The sequence below is a fragment of the Gracilinanus agilis genome, chromosome 2, assembly GCF_016433145.1.
Source record: "Gracilinanus agilis isolate LMUSP501 chromosome 2, AgileGrace, whole genome shotgun sequence".
In the NCBI taxonomy this organism is placed as follows: domain Eukaryota; kingdom Metazoa; phylum Chordata; class Mammalia; order Didelphimorphia; family Didelphidae; genus Gracilinanus; species Gracilinanus agilis.
The window spans coordinates 605797776-605820013 of NC_058131.1; the positions used below are offsets into that span (position 1 = coordinate 605797776).

The 22238-nt window shown below is 36.7% G+C and overlaps 1 protein-coding gene across 1 annotated transcript in view; it reads right to left on the bottom strand.

Annotated features, from left to right (window-relative positions):
* Positions 1-22238, bottom strand: part of TMC3 (transmembrane channel like 3) — a 72316-nt gene that overhangs the window by 26262 nt on the left and 23816 nt on the right. The window contains exons 8-15 of the mRNA XM_044662515.1: positions 20449-20596; positions 18246-18289; positions 14171-14318; positions 10602-10711; positions 9486-9564; positions 8540-8773; positions 7353-7481; positions 6840-6907 (exon numbers count right to left, since the gene is read on the bottom strand). Of these exons, the coding sequence (XP_044518450.1) occupies positions 6840-6907; positions 7353-7481; positions 8540-8773; positions 9486-9564; positions 10602-10711; positions 14171-14318; positions 18246-18289; positions 20449-20596 (960 nt within the window). The remainder of the gene's footprint in view (positions 1-6839; positions 6908-7352; positions 7482-8539; positions 8774-9485; positions 9565-10601; positions 10712-14170; positions 14319-18245; positions 18290-20448; positions 20597-22238) is intronic.

The window sequence follows — 22238 nt, forward strand, 5'->3', positions numbered from 1 at the left end:
AAAAAGGGACAGAAAGAGCATCAGGTTTAGAGGGGAAAGAAAAGTTTCCCTTTTGGACATGTTGAATTTGAGATAGTGATGGCACTACTTTGTGTGTGCAGGCTATTAGAGATAAGGAAGATATCAGGAATAGATGTATAAATTAAGAAATAATTAACATAGAAATGATAATTAAACCCATAGGAATTGATGAGATCACCAATGGAAAGAATATAGAAAGGGAAGCAAAGAGGGTCCAGGATAGAGCTTAGGGGAGACCCTACATTTAGGAAATAGTTATTCTTTTTTTTTAACCTTTAACTTATATCCTAGTATAAATTCTGAGATAGAAGAGTGGCAAGAGCTTGGCAATTGGGGGTTAAGTGAATTTCTCAAGGTCACACAACTAGTAAGTATCTGAGGTCATGTTTGAATCCAGGACTTCTCAACTCCAGGCCTAGCTGCCCCCCAGACCTAGATCATTATTTAAGAAAGTAGATGGTGAGAGGTGATCCAAAACTGAAGACTGGAAGAGAGTAGATGATGGAAAGATGAAAGTAAGAGATTTGAGGGAAGAGGAAAGTGAATTGTTAAATAGTTTTGTTATAAACATCAAGACTATTAAGGAGGAACAAGGACAATAGATTAGGAGAATATGAATGGTTGTGTGATGAGGGAAGTCATTAATACCAAACAGCCACTTGACTTCTCTGTTCATTTACTTATCCACGGGAGGGATTGGTATAAACATAGGGAAGATCAATGGTAGTTGAATAGATTATTTGCTGAAAGACATCCCTCCTCTATAACTATGAAAGTCATTGTATGTCTGTGAGTCCCTTCTCAGTTGTCATTATCTCCATGAAGCCTCACCTATCTCCTTAGATTCTTCATATTTTTCATAGCCCTTTGCTTGGACCTTTCTTTGTATTTTCACTGTTTCTGGTATTGTAGCCATTTGTGTAATGTAGAAATGGTATTTTGGAAGGAGTGTGCTCACAAGGAGATGCTATGGAATGTGGTGAAGTGGTGTTTGAATCTTGGAGGAGGGGTAGAATGAAGAGATTTTGTAACTTCCAGTTTCTTGGATTTGGGAGGAACTCTGAGGGGGAAAAGAGCTCTGAGTCTCTCACTCTAGCCTTTGGGAAGTGAATCCACTCTTGAGAAAGACTCTCTTGTCAACTGAAAATCTACAATTTCCTGAAGCTCCTATCAAAGAAGAAACAAGATCAACTAGGGAGCAGATTCAGGGATTTTTCCTGAGGTAGGCAGAATTGTTCCTAGTTCCTGATTCATCATCTCGTTACTCCAGTTACCCTAGAGCAGGGGTTGGCAACATATGGCTCTTGAGCCATATCTGGCTCTTTTGAGCCATAAAGTCAATTTTTTTCAGGTGCTGTTACAGGAGTGCACACTGTGAGCACTGTATGGCTCTCACGAAATTACATTTTAAAAAATGTAATTTTTGGCTCTCATGGCCAATAAAGGTTGCTGACCCCTGCCCTAGAGACTTATTCCCTTTGAGGATTAGCCTAGGAAAGACAGACAGAGAAACTACGGATAGGGAGGCAGATCAAACTTTAGCATTGGCTTTAGCAGAGGGCTGTCCAGATGGGACAATGTTGCTTGATGCCTTTAGTTAGGGACGCCTTCAACCTCTTTCCTGCCCTACCCTTGTTCTCTTTTTACAAATAAATCTTTACACCTGAAAAGCAGTCAGATTAATCAAACAGGGTCATAAAGAGGATATCAGTTTGGGGTTATCTAAAAGAGACAGGGTCTACTTCCATTGGGTTGAGCCAAGTCCCAATCAACTGCCATTCACTCTCTCTCTAGCATTCTGTTTCAGGGTGAGAAACATCTCAGAAGACTAGGTAAAGTAAAATCATTGAACACTGTGAATAATTGTGCATAGCAAGAGGATAGATGGTAACCAGGACATATGAAAGAATAAAGTGTGCCAAAAGACACAAACACAAAAGTCACTTCACCGCATTCTGTATTCACTGTTATGTGGGAACTGTTAGGAGCTGCCAAGGGGCCTAGGCAGATGCTGATGATGGAATATTAAAGGGAGGTAGTCCCAAACCACAGCTGTATGTCAGTTAGATAACCTCCCACACCAGCTGGGTCAGGTCTCCTTTAACCCCAAGACTCTTTGCCACAGCCCCAAGGGCTTGGAACCAATCCAGCCAGTCAGTTAGAAATGTTTCCAGGAAGTAGTTTGAGACTTCCTGAAACCTTGAATTGAAGATGATAAACTGGCTTGGAAGGCTTGCTCAACTAACGTTGAAACCCGGATCTGACTACTAATGATTTGATGATTGATGGTAAGGTAAGCAAGGCTCCAAGATTGTTTATACTTAGAGTTAAGCAGGGTTTATTTGTAATTAGACTGAGGTGAGGGGTAAGAAGGTGGGTGAAAGGAAATTCTAAAATCTTGCCTAAATCATTGATGTTGAATAGATTTTGAAGCACTAGTTGATGTTCCCTAGGTGTAGAGTATGAGAAAGCCTTGAGGGCAGATCCCAACTCTATTGCTTGTAGCTGAGCCCAGAGGTTGGCAAGCCCTTGGGTCAGATGCTGCTGTTCTTGGTTGTAGCTGTTTCCACTAGCTCAGTGGTTCCCAAACTTTTTTGGCCTACTGCCCCCTTTCCAGAAAAAATATTACTTAGCCTCCTGGAAATTAATTTTTAAAAAATTTTAATAGCAATTAATAGAAAAGATAAATGCACCTGTGGCCATCACCGCCTTCCAGATCACTGCAGCACCCACCAGGGGGTGGTAGGACCCATTTTGGGAATCACTGCACTAGCTGATAATGTAAGGATGTTGTCTATGCCAACGAAGTACTGAATATTTGTTTAAAAATGGAATTAGTCCCTGCCTGCCTAAAAGAAACTCACTCCCAAACCACCCTGGGGCCCAAAACCCTCTTCCTCCCTAACCCTCCAGGTGAGTCAGAGAAGTCAAGCTCCCAGGGGTTTGAGGACCCCCTTTTATACTCTGTCCTCAACTGTCACCTTGGCACCTGGCCTGGGTGCTCTGCCAGGTTCTGTGTTCCAAAGTGGCAACTGCCAACTTGGACCCCCAGAAAAATCGCTACTCATTTCTGCATATTACAGCTGAAAGTCAAAAATACAACATATTCACTTCACCGCATTCCATAGCATCTCCTTGTGAGCACACTCCTTCTTCCAAAATACCATTTCTATAGTTGTCTCCTTTCACAAATGAAAAACTTACCAAGTTTGATTTTGTGAATTTTTGATACTTACCTTTAATCTTAATCTATTCTTATTTTAATCCCCCCAAATAAAAAACCCCTTCTATCCTATGCTATTCTATTCCTATTTAACTATTCTTAGTCTAGGAGTTTCCCAGGAAAGACATAGGTTGAGGGTACTTCATTAGATTATAATCTTCTTAAAAGGAAGGTTGATATCATCTATATCTTTATCTCCCCATTGCCTAGTAGAGTGTCAGGTATGCAGTGCAAATCTAATAAATGACCTTTGAATTGAATAACATGTAAAATAGATTTTGATATTATTAGAGGTCATATAAAGAAATTTGACAGGAAAATAACACTATGCATTTATGGGCATTTTATGGGCAGATTATTTAAAAGTATGTATTCATTAAATCAGGGATTATTAGGGCTAAAAGATGCCTTAGGAATGATCAGGTCCATTTACAAATGTTCATAGACCTGAACCTTCTCTGCATATGGAAAGGAATCCTGTCTTTAAATATCCTCAGAAGGAAAAAAAAAGGACGTGATCCCCTTAGAAAATTTTTTCCAATACTAGTCGGCACAATGAAGGTTTTCTCTATGTATCAGTTCTAATTCTCTGGCTCTAATACAGCTTTATTTGCCTATTTCCCTTTTATTATTGGGTATTGTGGGCAATTGGTCTGAACAGAATTGAAAGGAAGGGCCATTAAACAATTAGGACCAGGCAGTGTGGTCTTGTGGACAGGGGCAGCTGGGTGGCTCAGTGGACTGAGAGCTAGGCCTAGAGACTGGAGGTCCTAGGTTCAAGTCCGGCCTCGGACACTTCCAGCTGTGTGACCTTGGGCAAGTCACTTGACTCCTATCGCCCACCCTTACCACTCCTGGGCTAAGGACGGTCCCTAGCCTGGATGAAAAAGGAGGAGGGTTGGGTGTGGGGCTAGCAACCCCACCCTGTAAAAACTACATCTGCTAAAGAAACTGCAACCTAAAGTAGGGGCAGCTGGGCTAGCTCAGTGGATTAAGAGCCAGGCCTAGAGATGAAAGGTCCTAGGTTCAAATCCGGACTCAGACACTTCCCAGCTGGGTGACCCTGAGCGACCCATTGCCTACTGGTTGCGGCCCTATGCTCCTAGAATGGAGTCCCAGGATTTAAAAAAAAAAAAAAAAAGTGTGGTCTTGTGGAAACATCACTGTATTAAGAGATAGGAACCCTCAGTCCTGGGTTCATTAATAACTATGTGATCTTGGGAAAGTCACAGAAATTTTTTGCCTTACAGAGTTCTCCCCTGCCAGATGGACATAACAGCTGGCATATCTAATTCATAGAGTTGTTCTTTTTTTAAATTAATTAGTTAAGAATATTTTTCTGTAGTTACATGATTCATATTCCTTCCTTCCCCTTCTCCCTTCCTCCTCCCAGAGCCAATGAGCAATTCAACTGGGTTTTTACATGTATCATTGATCAAGACCTATTTCTATATTATTAATATTTACAATAAGAGTGATCATTTAGAGTCTACATTTCCAATCATATCCCAATCGTACCATGTGATCAAACAGTTGTTTTTCTTCTGTGTTTCTATTCCCACAGTTCTTTCTCTGGATGTGGATAGCGTTCTTTCTCATAAGTCCCTCAGAATTATCCTGGATGGTTGTACTGCTGCTAGTAGAGAAGTCTGTTATGTTCGATTGTACCACAGTGTATCAGTCTCTGTGTATAATGTTCTCCTGGATCTGCTCCTTTCATTTTGTATCAATTCTTGGAGGTCCTTCCAGTTCACATGGAATTCCTCCAGTTCATTATTCCACAGAGTTGTTTTAATGATTAAAGGAATTTTACTTATGTGTATAAGAGTTACATTGTGGGAAGGTAACCTGGCCATCACCAGTGAATAAGATAAACCCCCAAATTAGCTATTAGAAATGTTGTAGTAACTCAAGCAGTGAGTTTAGAAGGTCAAGGTGATAGAGTAATGATAGTTTGATTAGGAAATGAGCTATACAGAAATGAGTGTAGAAAGGAGAGGATCTCAGGTTTAGAGATACAGATAGAGGATATTTAGAATCATGAACTCTTTTCCCTGCTAATTTGACAAATAAGGAAATTGATGCAAAGGAGAGGACATAATGTAGTGAATTAAAACTGGGAATTAAACTGGGAATTAAACTGGGAATTAAAATTAGACTCTCTGATTTCAAACCCAGTGTTCTTTTCATTGTATCATATGCAAAAGCAAGGGCAGCAGCAACAGAGGCTAATTTGTGGGATTTTCAGATGAAGAGTCATTAGCCCTTTTCTTTCACTTCAAGAAGAGGAATGGTGCCATTTATCAGCTGAACATGAGGAACTGAAACAAAAACTAAAAGAACTCAAAGTATTTTAGAATTAGCTGAGAGCTTGGAGAGAAAAGACAAGAAAGAGCTGCAGAGCTGAGGTATTATGTTGGAAGAGATGTAGAAAAGAAGAGGAAAGAAAGAGGGAAATGGAAAGACAAGCCAGAAGGAAGCTTAGAGATTGTTTTAGCTCAAGCCTTCCCCTCTTTTCAGATGAGAAAACAGGTACAAGAAAGTGAAGTGAACTATCTGAGGCCACACAGTTATTTAGGGGCAGTGCTAGGAACAAAGCCTTGGTGTGAACTCCCTAACCAGTGATCTTTCTATTTCACCATAACTTCCTCTTGTTTAGTGTAAGAACTATAAGAAGTGAGGAAGATAGGAGAATAAGAGAAGATAAGGAACGGAATAGAGGAAAAAAAAGAGGAGAAATAAAAAATAATTTAAAAAATCAATTCTTTTAGGGGAAGGTGAGGGGAAACATTTCAAGAAAAGATTTGCTGTGATTCAAAAAAGATGCTGATGACATTTCAGCAGAAAATGTGTGATAAAAACCCTTATAACTTCACTGATCATAGGATATTAGAATGGGATGGAACTTTGACATTACTTTGTCCAATCTATTTTATTGATGAACCAAATGGAGGTTCATAGATGAATAAGAGGTGAAGGTCATAATGTTAACTCTCATCAGCCTTTTTTTTTTAAAAAAACCCTTGTACTTTGGTGTATTGTCTCATAGGTGGAAGATTGGTAAGGGTGGGCAATGGGGGTCAAGTGACTTGCCCAGGGTCACACAGCTGGGAAGTGTCTGAGGCCGGGTTTGAACCTAGGACCTCCTGTCTCTAGGTCTGACTCTCACTCCACTGAGCTACCCAGCTGCCCCTCTCATCAGCCTTTTGTTCCACACCCTTCTTATTCTCCTCCTATGTAGAATTCAGGAAAAACTGTTTCATACCAGCTTATATCAAGTTTTCTTTTGAGATCACTTTTTAATGAGGTAACTGACAGTTTTGAAAAACAAAACTAATTGAATATATATATATATATATATATTTATCATCTTCACCTTTTCTGGACATGTGATATTATTAGCTTATAAATGATCTTGAGAATTGATGAAGGATTAGATGAAAGTATAGATGATAATTACTATTTGAATTGATAGAACTTTTAAATTCTGAAGACAATGTTGGGTATGTTTGGTAATAGTACATTCATAAATTGAAGTCTTTAGATTAAATGGGACCAACTAGAACATGAAAAAAAAAACAACTTTGCTACCTACCAAATCATTCCTTGATTGTAGACCAAATGGAGTACATTTTCAGCTATTTTGAACTCTCCATATTCCGGCTAGAAATAAAAACCAATAGTTAAATAGTGAATAAAATACTGAAAATCTCTTGTCCCAGCTAGGGAACCAAGGAATTTTATTTATATTTGTATTTGTATTCAAATTTTATTCATATTCATATTTATTCATATTTTATTCATATCTGTGTATATGTTTGTGTGTGTGAGAGAGAGATAGACAGACAGAGACAGAGAATGTGTGAGAGAAACAGAGACAAAGACAGAGAATGAAAGATAGAGACAGAGTCGGGAATAGACACAAGAGAGATTAATCTCAGAAGAGAAAATAGTCCTATTTGTTTTTTTCCCTTCTTGCATATAATCTATCCCCCTTAGAGATTTTTACTCTGGCTAATGTAACAAATGGCCACCAAGAGACTGTAAAGTTAACTCACTCAGAACTTTTTGAACAAGACATCTTAAACTAACATAACATTGAACTTACAAACTTGCTTTCCAGGTCCCAACACCAACAGTCACTTAAATATCGAACAAAAAGACCACGGAAAAAGTCAATAAGCAGAATGCTTGCCACTGTGAAAATCATATCAATAATGGAAAGCTTCAGCATTTCCTGTAAAGTAAAAGGTCTTGGGTTATTGACTATTTAAATTTAGTGACTTTTTTCTGTCACCTCCATATCTGTTTGTCAGTATCTTTATTCTCTTTCTTTAGTATTGGCACAGTGGAATCTATTGTTTCTTTCAGTACTTTGTAGTTTCTTGTTTATCCCTTTTTATGTTTGAATCTCCATTTTATTTCTTCTGATAGTATGCTTGTAACTCCTTTTATTTTTCTTGATTTATGTTGCATAGTAAAATTTTTTAACTCCTTAATTTTTATTTCATATATATCATTGATTTTTATATTTCTTGTGAATAAAAGACTGGACTTTCCCCACTATCTAGTCCAGTGATTCCCAAAGTGGGCGCTACTGCCCCCTAGTGGGTGCTGCAGCAATCCAGGATAGCAGTGATGGCCACACTTTTTTTGTATTACATTTTATTCTGAGTTCAATAAATACTTTCATAATTTCTAGGGGATGCTAAGTAATATTTTTTTCTGGAAAGAGGGTGGGAGGCCAAAAAAGTTTGGGAACCACTGATCTAGTCAGTCATTCCTTTTGGTTTTATCAAGTTATTTATTTCCATTTAAAATTATGAGTTTGCTTTATTTTTTCCATCGGTTTCTAATATTGCTTTCTTGAGCTCCTTGAGGATAGGGACAATGTTTTACCTCTTTGTGCATTCTTAGTGCTTAGCATAGTGCTTGGCACATAGTAGGCACTTAAGAAATGTTTATAGGTAGATTGTTTTCCTCTTCTAAAAACACAGCACTAGGTCTTTTTAGTTTTTTAGTTTAATCTCTCTTAAGACAAACATATTCCTATAGACTGTCTTCCCTTTACACCCTCAAGACCCTCTCCTACCTCCTGAATCTGCATTGATCCTAGGCTGTCTGCTGATCCCCCTATTTAAACCTTTTAGATATTAATCTATTCATTCTTTTGACAAATATTGATCAAATCCCTACTTGAAGCTGTCAGAAGATATAAATAAGAGTAAATCATTTTTCCCTCATAAATCAACGTAATATAACAATAAATTTAGCAATTTATTGAAACCTGATTACCTGTCCAACATATGTTTCCCAGCATTGGTCCTGCTGATTCTGCACATTATAGTTGTAGGAAGTTGTTTTATTAGTGACTGTAGTGGGTATTAGGTAATTTTGAATCGTGCTGTTTTGTTTTACTTGGATACCAGGAATAGTTGGGGACCATTTCTCTTCCTCAGAAAATGCTCTGGTTGGTAGGAAGTGAGGAGAATATACCCAGATGCTTGCATTATTTTTGGCTTCAGCTTCCTGCAGGAAGGAAAGCAGAGGTTGCATACACCTGTGTCAATGAAGCTTTGATGCCAGGGATCCCTTTCCTTCAACAAATGACTTTATTTGCCAGTAGCATGAGAAACTCAACTCATTTTGGCCAAGAATAGTGAGTAGGGAGCTGGGGTTTAATTTTTGTTCTAGCAGGTACTAGTTTAGCCTGGAAAAGAGAAGATTGATGGGTAGGGAGGTGCATCATAGCTCTCTCCTAGTATTTGCAGGGCTGCCACAAAGAGCTTAGACTTGTTCCATTTGGCCCAAGATAGTAGAACCCATGCAAAATTGCAAATTTGATCTTGACATCAGGAAACATTTCCTAAAAATTAGAGCTGTCCAAAGTATGATGGTTGGTCACTTGGCTTTCTTCTGATTCTCAAATTCTGTGATTCTATGAGTTCCTTATACCAGATAGCTATCTAGCTAGATAATTTATAAATACTTGCAGACATGTTTCTCTCTGTCTCTCTCTCTTTCTTTCTTTCTTCCTTCCTTCCTTCCTTTCTTTCCTTCTTTCTTTCTTTTTTCTTCCTTCCTTCCTTCCTTTCTTTGTATCTTTCCTTCCTTTCTTCTCCAGATTATGTGGTTTTTATTTATGTGGCAAGTAATTGTCCATCAACATGTACAAACCTAACAATAGTAGTCTTTCCTCTGTGTGTTTGAAGATGCTGTTAGAACATGGTAGAATACTCACAGCAATACTCATGCTGTTCACCTTGTCTAGGAGAGCAATGATTAGGCTGTACAGGTTTCCCAGATATAACACAAGAACTCTGAAAGTAATAAATATGCAAAAAAGAATTAGACCTTCACATTTTTGTTTGATGACTCTGTATTGCAGAAATTAGAGATACTTATAATCAATCTAGTAGGCTAGTAAGTACTGGGTGCCAGACTTCTGGGAATCTATACTTGCATTTGTCACACTATCTCAGTGATCTTTAATGACTAACTATAATTCTCTTCCATTATTTCTTTCTTCGCAAAAAGCAAGGCTTAGCCTAGATCAGGAATCTTAAACCAGCCACAAAAAACTGCTTGTAATCCTCTCCCTCTCAAGATATATTTCATTTTTAAAGTGTGTAGGATTAGATTTGAGAAGAGAAACAGATTTAGATAGTAGCAAAAATCAGTATGTTTTCACAAAAACTTCCTTTTCCCCTTCCAACCTGATAGGTATAAGACAAGGTGTTAAGCACTGTGGGGGAGTCACAAAGATAAATAAAACATAACCCCTCAACACAAGGAGCTACGATTTGGTAGACAAGTATAAAAGAAAAGCCACTCAACTTTCTTTTTCTTACTGTAAAACAAGAACAATGATGCCAATTGACCTAATATGATTACTGTAAGGACAAATGAGATAACAAATTAGATTCTCTTTAGTGGCTCCTAGTAAGGTAGACACAAGGAAAGACATTTCCCTCTCTCAGCTCAAGAGAGGATGGCTATATAGTGAAAAAGCATATGGGCTTGGTCTCAGCTCTATAGTCCTTAATATTGATTCCTTGGGGAAATCACTTAATCTCCATGAACATCAGTTTCTCATTGGCAAAATGAGGAGCAAGATTAAATCATATATAAATTCCTAAACATTCTAGAATTTGTCCATTTTTTTGGTGATGCTATAATTGATGCCATTTCACCTCCAGAGAAAGCTGTATTTCCTCACTATTTCTGTTACTCCCAGGGAAGGACTTTGGGGTTAAAGAGATCAGAACAGATACTTTAGCCTGATTTCATCTTTATTAGGAACCGAGCATGCCAGTTTCTCTATGTTGTGTAGCTATATAGAAAGTGATTACTGTACCTTGCAAGCTGGAATCTCAGTGTGGTCCGTGGGTGGTACATCTCTAATGCAGCCACAAGTTCAAAGGCAGAAGGAGCTATCATAGTAATCAGGGAAACCACCACACTGACCTACCGAGGAAGGAAGGTTTAGGCTTAGAGATCTGAAATCACCTAAATTTTTACATTAGTTACAACTTTTGGCATTAAGGATCATATAGTCCTTTGTATGTTAAAATACATAGTAAACAAATGATATGAGTGATTCGGAATGTTAATTGATTAGTGAAACAGTAAGTAACCCTAAAATAACAGTGATTCTTTGATGTAGAAAGCTATTAAAATAATGGTAATACTACATGTACCTGGATGATGAGAAAATTGATCTTTATTTTATATGTCTAGGCCACCCAATGCTTCTAAGACTGAGGTTCTGAGTAAAACTCAGATTTACATAGAGAGAGCTGGAAAAGGCATCAGAGATCATTTAGCCCAGAGATGTCAAACTCAAATAGAAAAGAATCCTTGAAACTGCTATTGATTTAGAAAACCTCATATTATCATTATTTATGTTTGATTGCATTTTATTTATTGTGCTAAATAAATAACAATTTAATCTGGTCCTGACAAATTGGGGATTGTTGGGGGTAGAAGATGGGGTAGCCCCTGTGCAGGTGATCCTCCATATTTGTATTGCTGGTCTGGACTTCTGAGCCATATACCTATCTCTTCAGATGCCTAGTGCTTAGATGCCACTGAGACATTCCAATGGCAATTCAAATTCAATTTGTCATCAAAAAGAGGTTACTGCTTTTTCTTCAATGACTTGTCATTTTGATTTCATGCAGCATTATGTTATCTCAGAGCCAAAAGGAATCTCAAAGTCATCTACATTTAAACTATTACATTTATTATTAAATATGAAATTTATTTAAAATATTAAAAATTTTCTTCTTTAAGGATTTACTAAGCCCTTAAAAATGCTTCTTTAAGCATTTACTAAGAACCTACTGTTTATCCTTAATAAATGGTCATCCAACCTTTCCTTAATGATCTACAATGAGACAGAAAATACCTTCTGAGGTAGCATAATTCACTTTGGGACAATTCCAATTGTTAGAAAGTATTTCCTTTCAAAGACCTAGAATCAGTTTCTCAGCAATTTCACTCATTTATTGCTCCTAGCTCTTCCTTAATGTTCTAAGCAGAACAAGTCTAATGTCTCCTATACATGTTTTTGTTCAGTCTTATTTTTTCAGTTACGTCTGACTTTTTATTTTTGCCTCATTTTGGGTTTCTTGGCAAAGATACCAGAGTGATTTGCCTTTTCCTTCTCCATCTCATTTTATAGATCAGGAACTGAGGCAAACAAGGGTAAGTGATTTGGCCAGGGTCACACAGATAGTAGCCAGATTTGAACTCATGAAGATGAATCTTCCTGATTCTAAGCCCAGTGTTCTATCCCTTGTGCCACTTAGCTGCCCTTCTTTTACATGACAGTCCTTTAAATAATATTACTTATGTTTATGCCATTGTCATTTATTTATTCACTCAGTTTTCCATGTTTAAAGGCTTGGCATTAGATTCTCTCTCTTTCTCCCCTTTTCTCCTTCCCTTCTTCCCTCCCTCTCAAGTCATTTACACAAAATAGGACTTACAGATCAAGTATCATTGATTTTATATCTGTAATAACCCTCCCATCTTCTCCTTCTTCACTCTCTATTTCCACTGCTACTACCAAAGTAAAGGCATTCTACCATCCAAAAGGACTATTATAATAGCATTCTAATTAACCTTCCCTCCTCAGCTTCCCATCCCTCCAAACCTATTAGTACCAGGAAGTCTTTCATATGCATAAATCTGGAGACTTTGACCAAAGTCTGAGATGGCTCTCTATTATCTACTAAATAAAACTCCAATTTCTTAACTTGGAATGCAAGACCTGGTAACACATTATCTTTCCAGTGTTGTTTCACATCATTGCCCTTCATATACTCTCTGCTCTAATTCAATTGAACTACTCCCTACACCCTAGAGCTGTTTCTCTACTTCCTATCTCTATGTCTTTGCCCATACTTATCCTTATTCTTATGCTAACCAATTGGAATCTTATCCTTTATATTTTGTATTCTTATCTATCCTTTAAAGCCCAATTCAAACTGTAACTCTTTGGTGAAGTCTTCCCTGGACTTTTCTCCTCATTCCCAGTCAGTAAAATCATTTTCCCTAGAATTTCATATGGCATCTAGTTTATAACCCTTGCTATATGTGCATGTGTAATATTCCCTATAGACTGTAAGTTCAATGAGGTCAGGGACTACATCTTATTTTACTCTTTGAATCTCTACTACCATAGAAAACAATGCTTAAAAAAGTTAGTTGATTCCAATAATTAACTTCATTATTTGTTTCAGTATTCTGCTTACTTTGTCCCCATTTCCCTCACTTTGGATAAAAGATAAGATCAAGGGAAAATCATGGGAAAATAAAAAGGATAAAGATGATTCGATACCAAATTATGCGATACCAAATTATGTTTGGTTTCTTTTTCAGACAATCCTAACTCGTGGTTGCCTACTTTCATACTGAAAAGAGAAAAGGGAGAAAGATATCAAACAGATTTAAGTTTGAGTTGTAAGTTTCCTGACAGATAGGTTGTTACCAGAGGAAATTATGGCATATATTTTTAAGATCTTAAAAATTGTGGATAGCGATTCACTTAATTAGCATGGTCTCAATGTAGTCTTGTCAGAATGGATACGATAAATTGTCTATCAAAATTCTTCTTAACCTTAAGTTCATATCATAACTCATTTTAAAAAGCCATTTAGTAGGAGGACTGTGAATATTATGCCATTCTTATAGATTCTTTTTGCAAATTTTATATTGTGTAGTTCTAAAATGTTGGAGTTGGAAGGGGCCTGAGCTTTTAGCTTCCTCAGAATTAGATTATTACATTGTCCTCCTAAAAAAAGCACTTCTGTTTTTCAGATCCCTGTAGGTAAAAAGATGATCCTTGAAATCAAGGTGACATTTGTTCTAGAGATACGTGAAGTTGAGGAGGATCAACTTAAACTAATATTTCCAAAGCCTTTTATGTTGAGAACAACAAAAGTTTGCTATTAAGACAGCTAGGTCACGAAGAGGATAGAGCACTGGACTTGGAATGAGGAAGCCTCATCTTTATGAATTCAAATCCAGACTCTGACATTTAGCTTTGTGACCCTGGGCAAGTGGCTTTACCCTGTTTGCCTCAGTTTCCTCATCTATAAAATGAGCTGAAGAAGAAAATGGCAAACTACACCAGCATCTTTGCAAGGAAAACCCTGAAACAGGTTCACAGAGAGTTGAGCACAACTGAACAACAAACAGCAACACTAAGATTAAAAATGCAAAGTTTCCGACTTACCTCCCTCTCATTCTAAGCAATATTGGGTAGGGTGGGATGAAGGGACGTTATCAGGAATATTTATGACCATACTTTAAAAAATGTAGTATAGCTGCAATGAGTGAAATCAATACTTTTAACAAGAAAACTGGAATGAGCCTTTTCAAAACCATTCCTTATTTAATAGAGCTAATATGCAACACCTCATTTTTTTCCCAAAGCGTCAGTTCTTCTTTGGTCCGCTCCAGTTTCTGGGACCGGTCCACCACAAAGTAGATGAGATAAATGCTCCCAGCAAGTGAGAGGAGCACTAGGATGTTTGCAATGATTCGGAGACATATGGTTACCGCCCTGAAAAAAAAGAAACAATATAGAAAAGAGTCACAAAGACTCTCTTTGGAAGAGTAGTTATTATAGAGACAGTAAGCTTGAGGTCATAAAACACATTTACTGCAAATTGCATTTTCTGTTTGGAATAATTACCATTTGAACTTATTTCTTAAGAAACACAAAATATAGATAAATGATATAGATAGACATGTCCATGAAAGCTACCAACAATCATTCCTCTTGTCCTCCATTATATTCCTCACTATTATGTGGTGATAGAGACTTTGGTGTAAGATATATGGATGTCTACATTGGTTCCTCTTCACTCCCACAATGAATTACATTCCTTTTTGAGGTAGTCTGCTTGGGGTCAATACTATCACTGATGAGATACCCTTGATATCCAAAGTTAATAATATCTAATATTTCCAGAGTTCTTCATATTTCAAAAGCCTTTTCTATATATTTTCTCATGAGATTCACAACAAAACTCCACGTGTGATAGGTGATATATAGATATTTTTAACTCCCTCACATGAATGAAGAAATAGACTCAGGAGTATTGAGACAAGGCACGATAGTAATAAGTAGCAAAGCTGGTGAGGGAGCATGGTGAGATGTTAAGAGCTCTCAGTTTAGTTGAAAGAGAGAGGCAGGGCCTAAATGGATGAGTGGTCAGAAGCAGTATGTAATGAATTCTGTTCTGCAAATATCTCCAAAGAGATCTAGAAAACACACCCAACCAAATCTTAATGGAGAAATCTAGAAAAAGTCATAGTGAATCATTTTTCCATCTCATCTTGGAAAGGAAGATAGCAAAGAGTATCTGAAGACACCAGGGTTGGCCAGGATCATGCCATCTGTGGAACACTCCAGTGCCCAGGGAGAGGTTATCCACCAGGATAAGAGGAGGTACCAAGTCCATACTGGACACCACCAAACATATTAGAGAACTACAATGAGGACAGATATGAACTGGCAACTTTGCCATACATGATCCAGTTAGAGGATAAACTGAAGAGGGGATCCCAAAGGGGAATGACATTCCTCTACATATGGAGAAAGGAGAAAGAAAGTTCAGAACTATTTTGTTGGCTGATATGGGCTGACTCTAGTAGCAGTTTACTATTATTTAGACCCAAAGTTAAGTCCTGTACTTATAGAGCTCAGGGTAGGGGAGCAGCAATCAGATCTTCCCCTTTATAAACCCATTTTGAGAGTACTGAGAGATTATGTTCCCCAGTTTATCCCTGAGATTGTGGAATAACATCAGATTTAATACCACCAGAAAGCAGCAAGAGGACCAACCCTAGATTTTTCTTCAGAAGTATGGTAGAGCCAAATCCTAAATTAAATGTGAAGTCAGGAAGAAGGCTAGTAGAATAGCAATGTTATTTCATTTATTTATTTATTTTATTTGTTTTTAAGACTTCATTATTATTAGTTATTATTGTGACAGAATTGCTCAAGACACAAATCCAGAAAAGAATGGCTCCAAAGTATCTATAAGCATTGTCTCATATAAAGACTCAGCCTGGTCACAATCTATTGGAATTTATGGAAGAGATATAGCAAAAGTCAGAAAAGTATTTTTGTAAACCAAATGAGATCACCCCCCCAAAAATAGAAAAAAAAGGATAGAGATGAAGGGGAGAAAAAGGAAAATGAATTAGTAGGTTGACATTAGAACTACAAAAACTTGCCCAAGCAACAAATTCCCAAAATATTTGAATGAACCAATTAAGTGCCAGGGACTTCATGAGACAACAAGAAATAGAAAAACAAAATGAAAAGGCTGAAAAATAGAAGAAAATGTAAGACATCTTATAGTAGAAAAAAATTGACCTGAAGTTCAACTCATTGGGGACAACATTTTTAAAAATTAAGAATCATTGGCTTATCTGAATGCCATGTCTAAGACATCCTATTTCAAAAAATCTTAAAACTGCAGAGATCTCTTAGAATAGGAGGGCAAAGTTGAAACAAAGAATCTACCAGTTACCCTGTGCAAAGTATCTGAGTTCAAATCTTGCCTTTACTGCTCTGCTGAGTAACCTCGGGAAAATTGTCTGACTTCTCTGGCCTCAGAGTCCCCATTTGTAAAATGAGGGGATTGACTTAGATGGGTTTTTTAGATCCCTTCTACTTTGATCTATGATTCCTTAAACTAACAACTCAAACTCAAATTTTCCAGCTCTACATTTAGAGTTCTTAATACAGTGACCCAGCTTTAAATAGCATGCACTTAAAGTAACTTTCCTAGAAATGATCATGGATTTACATTGATCCAACCATACTTTTTGTTGTTTCTCTGTAGTAAGCAATGGATGTACTTGGGGAAAAAAAACTGGTCCAAGTTAAATGTATCTGGTACCTGGAAAAATATGAAGGTTCCATGGATCAGTTAGCATTTGAACCTTTGTCCAAAATACTTAATGAATATCTGTTTGTTCCAGAAATATGGAAAATTTAGCAAACGTTCCTAGTCTTTAGAGAGAAGGTTATAAATTATTTCTTATATTGGAATCCATTTGCTCACCTTCCTAAGTCACAAGAAGTTGATGTTAATATTTCCTAAAATCAATGAAGATTAGAAATGGAAGAAAACTCAAAGATCATCATCTAACCCCAAACCCTTTTCTTACAGATGGGGAATGGAGGAGCAGAAAAGTAAAATGACTTGTCCAAAATCATGTAACTAGTGAGCAGAAGAACAAGAAACAGGACCCAGATTATATAATTCTTTCTCTACTTTTTTCTGCTTTTTGATGTTGATCCTTCATTCTGAATGGAAAAGTCTTTTCTTGCCCCTTAGTTTACTAAGCATATATTGAGAAAAATATATTTTATATAAATATGTATATATAAAATATAAAGGTAATCAATACATGTATTGAATACCTTTACCTATTCAGGGATGGGAGTGGGTTATAGGAGAAGAAAAGCAAACAAGCATTGGATCTGAGGTTTTGATTCCTGACTAAGATTTAGAGACTCTGTGACCAATTGAGATCTGAATGTCTTCATTTGTAAAATGGAGATAATAATCTTTTCAGTGGCTACCCCACAAAGTTGTTATAAGTCAAGCATTTTAAAAATTCTAAAGCACCAGATAAATTTGAGTTATTACTGTTATTAGCTTTTTTTAGGACAAACTTTCAGTAATCTTGAAAAATTAAAAAAAAAGTATAGTCATTTCATTCTTTTTAAATAACACAATAAGAGGAGCAAACATCTGTACATCTTCCTGACCTGGACTACTGTCCTCTCCTAGGAGGTTAAATTAGTGCTAATATTTCATCACAAAGTGTTGGTTTGAATTTAGATTTCCATGAGCCTCAAAAGAGGGAAATAGGACACTGAAAGGAACAAGGGAAAGGAAGTATGCATTGCATTGATAATTCAAATGATGCAGGTAAGCATCTGATAGCCACAAATCAAAAGAAATAGCCCAGAAAATCTTGTACATGCTGGGATTGAGCTAAGATAGGAAGTGGCTAATAATGGGCCTTATGGTCTTCAAGAAGATTTGTTTCTAAGAAAAGGAACTTTGATAAATAGCATTTCAACATCAGCTCATTTGATGCCTGCATGTCTCATACTATGCTGAGGGAAAGCTGCAGGATCTATTTTTGAAGTGGAATAACAAAGAGCTGATTCCTAAAGGAATCTAAAGACTTTAGACATTTATATTATAGAAATCTGGGACACACCTTTCTGGATTGTATGTGATGTATGGAAAGATATAGAATTTATCTGAATTCCACATTAGGCAAGTTATCAACCTACTCAATGCATATTGTAGAAGGATAATAGCAATGTGGAATGAAAAGAACATTTGTAAGAATACCTTTATAAATAAGGACCTACTATGAACTGCTGAGTTGAAAAAAATTAATAGGAAACTCATGAGTTAGGTGAACACAGAGGTGTAGTTTTAATACATACAAATTTTTGCTTTTCTTCTTTTCTTGTTCCTCCAAGATAGCCTCCTTCAAGAAAACATACATCATTAAAATGGCATTATGCAATAAAAATAAATCTTATTATTAATAATAACATTTTCTTCTAATTACAAAGCTATATATCTAAATGTTATTGATTTTTAGGTTATTCCTTTATTAAAATGAAGGTCTCCTGATTAAAAGCCTATCATTTCCCTCTGCTAAATGCAAGGCTGTCCTGTGAGAATATTGAAATCTATAGGTTGTATGACCCTACATGAAAGGGCATTAGGCTCCTTTGCTATTTGATTTTTTTTCCCACTGAATTTTACAGTTTTTATGCTTTCCTTATTTTCCCTAATGGGTTGTCAGCTATCACTTCAACTGTCAGTGTTTTGAACTATACTCTAGCCTTTCTAACTCTCTGATTCTCTTCTAATGTGGACTGGCAACTAGATCACAGATATTCAGAGTTGGAAGGCATCTCAGGGGACATCTAGTCCCACCTGACATTTATGTGCCCTACAACATACCCAACAAGTATTCATTTACCCTTTACTTTCAGACTTCAATGGAAAGGAATCCTGCACCAGGATTTCCCGATATATCCAATTCTAATTTTGGGTAGCTCTAACTGTTGGGAATTTTCCTCTACTGTAAGCTTAATTTTCCCCAATTGTACCTTCTAATCCAATCATTTATCCTATTTCTGGTAAATAATACAAGATTAAATTTTCTTCCTCCTTTCTTTACAAAACTCTTAAGTTTTTGAAGACAAAAACTTTCCCTCTTCTCTTCTCTGAGTTAAATATCCCTAGTTCCTATAAGCTAAACTGCTTAGATGAGTAGTAAGAACTGTGTATAAAATAGAAGTAAAAAGGCTCTTTGTAGGATCCTGAGAGATTATTCCAGTGTAAAGTGCCTAAATTTTGGAGCTTGAACGCTGTGAATCTTTAACTAGACAGAGGTCCTTTTTGGTTATTTCCAGGTTCTTAGCTATAGTTTGGATAGTTAAAGTTGTCTGGTAAATGGTCTCTGGATAAGGGAGGTCCTATTTTATGCTACTTGTTCTTGATTACACTTTCCAGTATATTCCTGGAGTGCATTTCGTCTTTATCTTTTCTTTTCAGCATCTTTATCTTCCTTCTAGACTCAGCTTTTGTGAACTTTGTGAACTCCTTCTGAAACCTTCTCTGAGCCTTCTTCCCTTTTAAAATTATCTTTGTTTTTTTAATCTGCATATATGCTGTGTTGCTCTAGTAAAATATAAGTTTCTTGAGGATAGATACCATTTCACCTTTGTCTTTGCATTCTCAGAAGTTTAGCAAATAGGAGGCACTTGAACATTTATTGAATACAATTTACTTTTAAAAGAACCTTAGAACAATTGCCAAGATTAGTTGATAAGAATCTGTAAACTGAGCTATACAAATATTTCTAATAATAGTCTATAATTCTGTAATATGACTGCTAGGGAAGAGAAGGTTCAACTTGATATGGTGGAATGACTATTGACTGATGGTGTGAGAAGACTCAAATCCTCTGATGCGTACTTCATATGCGATTTTGGAGAAGTCAATTAACTTCCCTGCATCTCAATTTTCTCATCAGAAAAATGAATAGATTGGACAAGAGCACCTCTAAGATACCTTATAGTTCTAAATTTGTCCAATGATTCTTGAGCCTAACACTTTCAGAGTAGATGATCCAACCCCTCCCCTCCTCCAAATGTTCATTTTCTTAATTAAGATAACTAAAACATTAAATTAGCAATATAAATTAGCAATTAAGATGATACTATTTGAAAAGGTTTAGCTGATACTTTTCCAGTGTATAAGGAGGGAGGTGGGATGGGGTGTATTTTTAAAGGATGCTTAAATGTTCCAGATAAATTTACTGGGTAACTTCCCCAAAGCAAATACCTTCCTAGGGGAGTTCTCAATCCCTTAGCCCTGGTTGGCATACCTATGTCATGTGTGATAAAGAGGGGCTACTCTCCTACCCATCCCCACTCAAGCCTAAAGACATTTCTCACATCACCTGCCCCTCTGCCCAGTCACTCAACAGGAGCACTTCCTCCCTCCCCTTTCTGTCATAAGGCAGGGGGCTCACATGCAGTGTGAATGTTGCAGTTTGGGCATTTGGTCTCTAAAAGGTTTGCCATCACTGCCCTAGCCCAATGTTGTTTCAGCAGTCACATTACTCACCCTAATGCTATTCACGATGGCAGCAGCCTTGCTCTCTGCAGCCTCTGGGTTTCCTATGAGATAATCCCAAGCACAAAATACCCGCCAACAAAATGTATAGTTTTCATTGGATGCACTTGCAAGGCTCATTCTGGAGTTCTTTGCCATTCTGTAAAATATCATTAGAAAGAGTGTTGCAAAAGCTCCACCCCAATTGGCTATCCAGAATCAAACTCAAGTCTGACCCATTTTTAAATATAGAGCTTTATAGTGGCAGAGATCATTGAAGACAATCTTCTTCTTCTTCTTCTTTTTTTGCCAGATAATCTGATAGATGAGATAGTTGGCAGAGAACTAATTTTAGTGCTAGTGTGTCTTGGATTCAAGTACCCTGGACAAATACTAGCTACGACATCTTGGGTAAATTCATAAACATTTTAGTGCTCTAGACACATCTCTGAGATTGTAAATTGTAGAGAAAATTTCAATCTGCATTGTTAGAGGGAATTTCCTCATCTGGAGGTTCCTTGTGACAGTGAAATCATAGGACCTGCACCTATATCAATTTCTTCTTTGATGCATAGCATCAACCTGACACAAAATAGGAGCTTAATAAATGTATATTGACTCTTTGACTGAGGTTTTTTTACATGTTACATTTCTAACTTGTTAATAATACACTTGTTTTATTAACAAGTACACTTGTTAATAATTGTTTTCTGACATTTTGCGATCGATTTATGTTCTTTCCTTCCCTCTGTCTCCCCCTCCCTGAGACAGCAGGCAATATGATATAGGCTATATATGTGATATCATATAATACCTATTTCCATGTTCATTTCTCATTTTTAATAAAATAGTAATACTACTTTTAGAGAATAATTGTTTTATAATTTTCAGAGCACTTTCACAGCTATAATTCTATCTAAACCTTCTAATAACTCTAATGTAGGCAGAATAAATGTTATTATTGCCTCATTAAAAATAAAAACCCCCATGAAACTGAATAGCTAATAATTTTTCACAAGGTTAAACATTTAATAAAGGTGGTAAACCTGGACCTAGAATTCAAATTTCATTCCACTACATATAATCTGCTTTCTAATTTACTTTTAAATTGTTATTATTTTTAATTCTGTATTAATTATAAGAATTAAATAAATTAGTTCTAAGTACCATATAAAACAGACATTTCCATATACATAGTAGAACAGAAAAGGAGGATTGTAATAAACTGTTAAGCTCTCTTATAAACAGACAGACATTCCTTCCTCCCTCCTTCCCTCCATCCCTCTCTCCCTTCCTTCCTTCCTTCCTTCCTTCCTTCCTTCCTTCCTTCCTTCCTTCCTTCCTTCCTTCCTTCATAAGATTCTTAGAATATCTATCATAGCAATACAGTGAATCTATTCTATTCTATTTTTATCAACTTTGAAAAAAATCCACTTCACTAGCCAGATTGTACTTACTATCCACTTCCCTTAGAGCACAATCCTTAACCTTTGCTATGTCATGGATATTTTTGGCAGTTGGAGTAACCTTATGTACCCCTTCTCAAAAAAAAAAAAAAAGGTTTATTGCCTACAGTCATAATCAAAGGATATACAAAATTTTATTTAGAGGTTAGTAAAAATAAAGGTGTAACATTTTCCCATTCAAGTTCATGGGCTTCCAAAAATTTATCTAAAGCCCCCTTTTGAGTTCATGGACCTCAAGTTAAGAACCTATGCCTGAGAAGCACACAGTAGGACTACAAGAGGATGGGGCTAAACATCCAAAGTGAGTAGGCCAGAAAAGTATGTGAGCACTTTGAC